General features: G+C 39.2%; 1 protein-coding gene across 1 annotated transcript; it reads left to right on the top strand.

The window, feature by feature from the left end:
- Window positions 1–220: 220 nt before the first annotated feature.
- LOC107293704 (toll-like receptor 6) lies at window positions 221–3,080 on the top strand. The gene is made up of 2 exons (XM_015822866.1): window positions 221–2,616; window positions 2,802–3,080. The coding sequence occupies exon 1, from the start codon at window positions 250–252 to the stop codon at window positions 2,614–2,616; it is 2,367 nt and encodes a 788-aa protein (XP_015678352.1). The 5' UTR covers window positions 221–249; the 3' UTR covers window positions 2,802–3,080.
- The last annotated feature ends 417 nt before the right edge of the window (window positions 3,081–3,497 follow it).

Genomic DNA, 3,497 nt, shown 5'->3' with positions numbered 1-3,497 from the left:
ACAACAACAACAATAACAATAATAATAATATAATCATGTTTTAGTATCTTAGAACACCAATATGAGCTTTCGTGATAATATATTATTAACAGACATGCCTGTTATTCTGTTTAAGTTTCATTTATTATCATTCAAAAGAATAAAGGATGCCAAACAATGAACTATTAAAGGCTGATGTAATATTGTACCGTGAATTATTTTTTTGCAGAACGATGCCCAGCTGAGAGGAGCCTCAATCCAATTGTCCTTATGGCTGGAAGGAAAATGTCAACTACGAACCACTTTCTCTCCATTTGTGTATTTGTGATAACCTTATGGAATTTCGCCCACTCAGCCACGGAAAGTGAACTTATAGCGAACTATTCAAAGAGTTCCCTCTTTACGGTTCCCAAAGATTTATCAACCCAAACAAGCGTTCTGGATCTGTCGGATAATAATCTGTCTAAACTAGAAGTCTCTAGTTTTCGCTCCCTTCCCAACTTAAAAGTGCTAATTCTGTCTCATAATTCTATCGGAGAAATTGATCTGGGGGTTTTCCAGCACAACAAAATCTTAGAGCACCTCGATCTGTCTCACAACAATCTGTGGAATGTGTCTAGTTTCCCTATGAAGAGCCTCAAGCATCTAGATCTGGCTTACAATGACTTTGTCACCGTGCTGTTCTCCACCGAATTCATCAAAATCACAAAACTGGACTATTTTGGAATTAGTACAAGAAAGCTTTCAAGTCTCAACGCTCTTGTGCACTTACACGCGGACACTCTGTTTCTGGGCTTAGAAGGTCTTTATGAAGATGGGCCAGGAAACCCTCTAGTGTTCAGCGCAAAGAGGGTTCAGATTGTGCTCCCTCAAGGCGCAAAATTTCGCCTCCTCTTGAATCTGGGGTTCAACGGTACAGAAAGTTTAGAACTTTCTAAGATCCCACTGGGGCAAGTTGAAGACTTAAGAACATTTCTGTCGAAGCTAACTGAAAAAAGCACGTTGCTAAATCTAACCATAACTGACACGAAATTCAGTTGGAAAGAGCTCGTTGATGTTTTTAAGGCAGTGGGGAAATCCAGCATTAACCATTTAACCATCTTATATCCAACCATTACTACGTTCAACGCTGGAGCTTTTAAAAATGCGGATCTCTCATTAAAGAGTTTAACCATCAAATATACACTCCTTGACACAGCAACATTTGACCAGGACATCGTGTACTCAACTTTTTCAAACTTGAACATTGACAGTTTGACTATTTCTGATTCTGGTATATTATATATGTTGTGTCCTGAAAAACCCAGTCGGTTTAAGTACTTATGTTTTAAAAACAACACATTGACTGACACAATGCTAAGAGGCTGCGAACACTTAGCTATGCTGCAAACACTCCTTTTACAAAAGAATAGACTTGAAGATCTTACCAAGGTGAGTTTAATGACAAGCGACATGACCTCCCTGAATTATATGGATATAAGCCAGAATAATTTGTACTACAAAGACAGTGGAAACGAATGCAACTGGGGCGAACATATAACGCAACTGAATTTGTCATTCAACAAGTTAACCGACTCGGTTTTTAGATGTTTACCGGACAATATCCAAATTTTGAACTTACAAAGTAATCATATTTCAGCTGTGCCTAAAGAGATCACTAACCTGACTGCTTTAAAGGAGTTAAACTTGGCTTCTAACAGACTCAATGCCTTTCCAGGATGCGGCCATTTTAGCAACCTTCACATGCTCAACGTAGAAAATAATTTTGTCCTGGACCAGTTTTCTGAATTCTTCCAGACCTGTCAGAACATCCGAAGATTAAAAGGAGGACATAATCCCTTCCACTGCAACTGTGAATTAAGGCAGTTGATTAATCTTCAAAAAGAAGAATCCGTGGCATTAGTTGGTTGGCCTGATGTTTATAGGTGTGACTCTCCCAGCGTCATAAGAGAAACTCTGTTAAAAGATTTCCATATTTCTGAACTTGAGTGCAACGTGACTCTCTTGATTATAGTTGTTCTGGTGGTTACTCTGTCGATAATAGCCGTTGTAGCCTTCCTCTGCATCCGCTTTGACATTCCTTGGTATTTCAAGATGATCTGGCGCTGGAGCCAAGTGAAGCACCGAATATGGAAGAATAAATCCGAAGACATCTCTGAGAACGTCCAGTATCATGCGTTTGTGTCCTACAGCGAGCATGACGCTCACTGGGTCAAAACTGAGCTAATTCCCAATCTGGAGAAGGAAGACGGGTCCCTAAAGATTTGTCAACACGAGAGGAACTTCATCGCCGGGAAGAGCATTGTGGAGAACATCATAGACTCCATAGAAAAGAGCTACAAGTCCATCTTCGTGCTGTCTCCCAATTTCGTGCAGAGCGAGTGGTGCCATTACGAGCTGTATTTTGCTCATCACAAGTTATTCAGCGAGAACGCCGACGGTTTAATTCTGATTTTGTTGGAGCCCATACCGGCCTACCTCATCCCCGACAGGTACTACAAACTCAAAGCTCTCATGGCCCGGAGGACCTACCTGGAATGGCCAAAAGACACGAGAAAGCATGCCTTTTTCTGGACTAATCTCCGGGCATCTCTCCAGATTAAACTCCCAAACCCTGAAGAAATGAAAGAGCTCTAGGTAAGGATGCTAACCACCAAAGACATGGGTGTCCATCATTTTTTTCATGACAGACAAATCGTTTTGGGTAGTGTAGTTACCAAAACCAAGTTCTCTTATAGAGAAGAGAGATGTCTAACTCAACTTTATCCGTGCCAGTTTTATATTTTTTCTAAATATTAAATTAATAATTTTCCTTTTTCTAGTTCTTGCGTTCTGACGAGGGACGACACAAGATCCATATCGGATATGAAAACATCTAAGAAAAACATCTAAGAAAACAAATGTTGCCTGCATCCTGATGTGTATATATTTGAAGACCTTTTTAAAAGGGGCTTTTTTTTATTTGGGATAATTTTCCTGACTTTTCTCCTTCTTAGTTTTTGTATTGTGTTGGATTTTGGCTAGAGTCACCTTGGATTTGTTTAAAAATTATCTAGGTGTTCCCAATTTTTTTTAAAAAAAAAATCATGAAAAAAAATCTCCTCAGTTGCTCTTTGCACGTTGACGATCAGCTGAATTATATCTGTGTTCTTGCAACCTAGAAACATCTTCCCCAGTTCAAGAAAAGATTTAGGGATTAGGAATTTAATTTGCATTAGTGAATAAGATACTTGGATAACACGTTTTTGCTGAATGATTACTATTGAACTCTGCGGGGGGAAAAAATCAATACAACTTTATATTTAAAAAAACAACATCTTCCCCAGTGTAAATCCCGGTTAATTGCATGGGAATTATTCCAAGAAAAATGACAATCTGGTTGTAGTCAAAAGACATTTGCAAGCAATTGTTTTCTGTTGCTTGGATTGTAAAACAGAGCAGGTTGTTTGATTGTAGTGTGTGGCAACCGCTCTTTTGTGATTCATTGTGCAACCCCATCTCACAGAGGTATCTTCTGG

The sequence above is a fragment of the Protobothrops mucrosquamatus genome, unplaced genomic scaffold (genome assembly GCF_001527695.2).
Source record: "Protobothrops mucrosquamatus isolate PMUCROS unplaced genomic scaffold, P.Mucros_1.0 scaffold1707, whole genome shotgun sequence".
In the NCBI taxonomy this organism is placed as follows: Eukaryota; Metazoa; Chordata; class Lepidosauria; order Squamata; family Viperidae; genus Protobothrops; species Protobothrops mucrosquamatus.
This window is presented reverse-complemented; position numbering and strand designations above follow the sequence as displayed.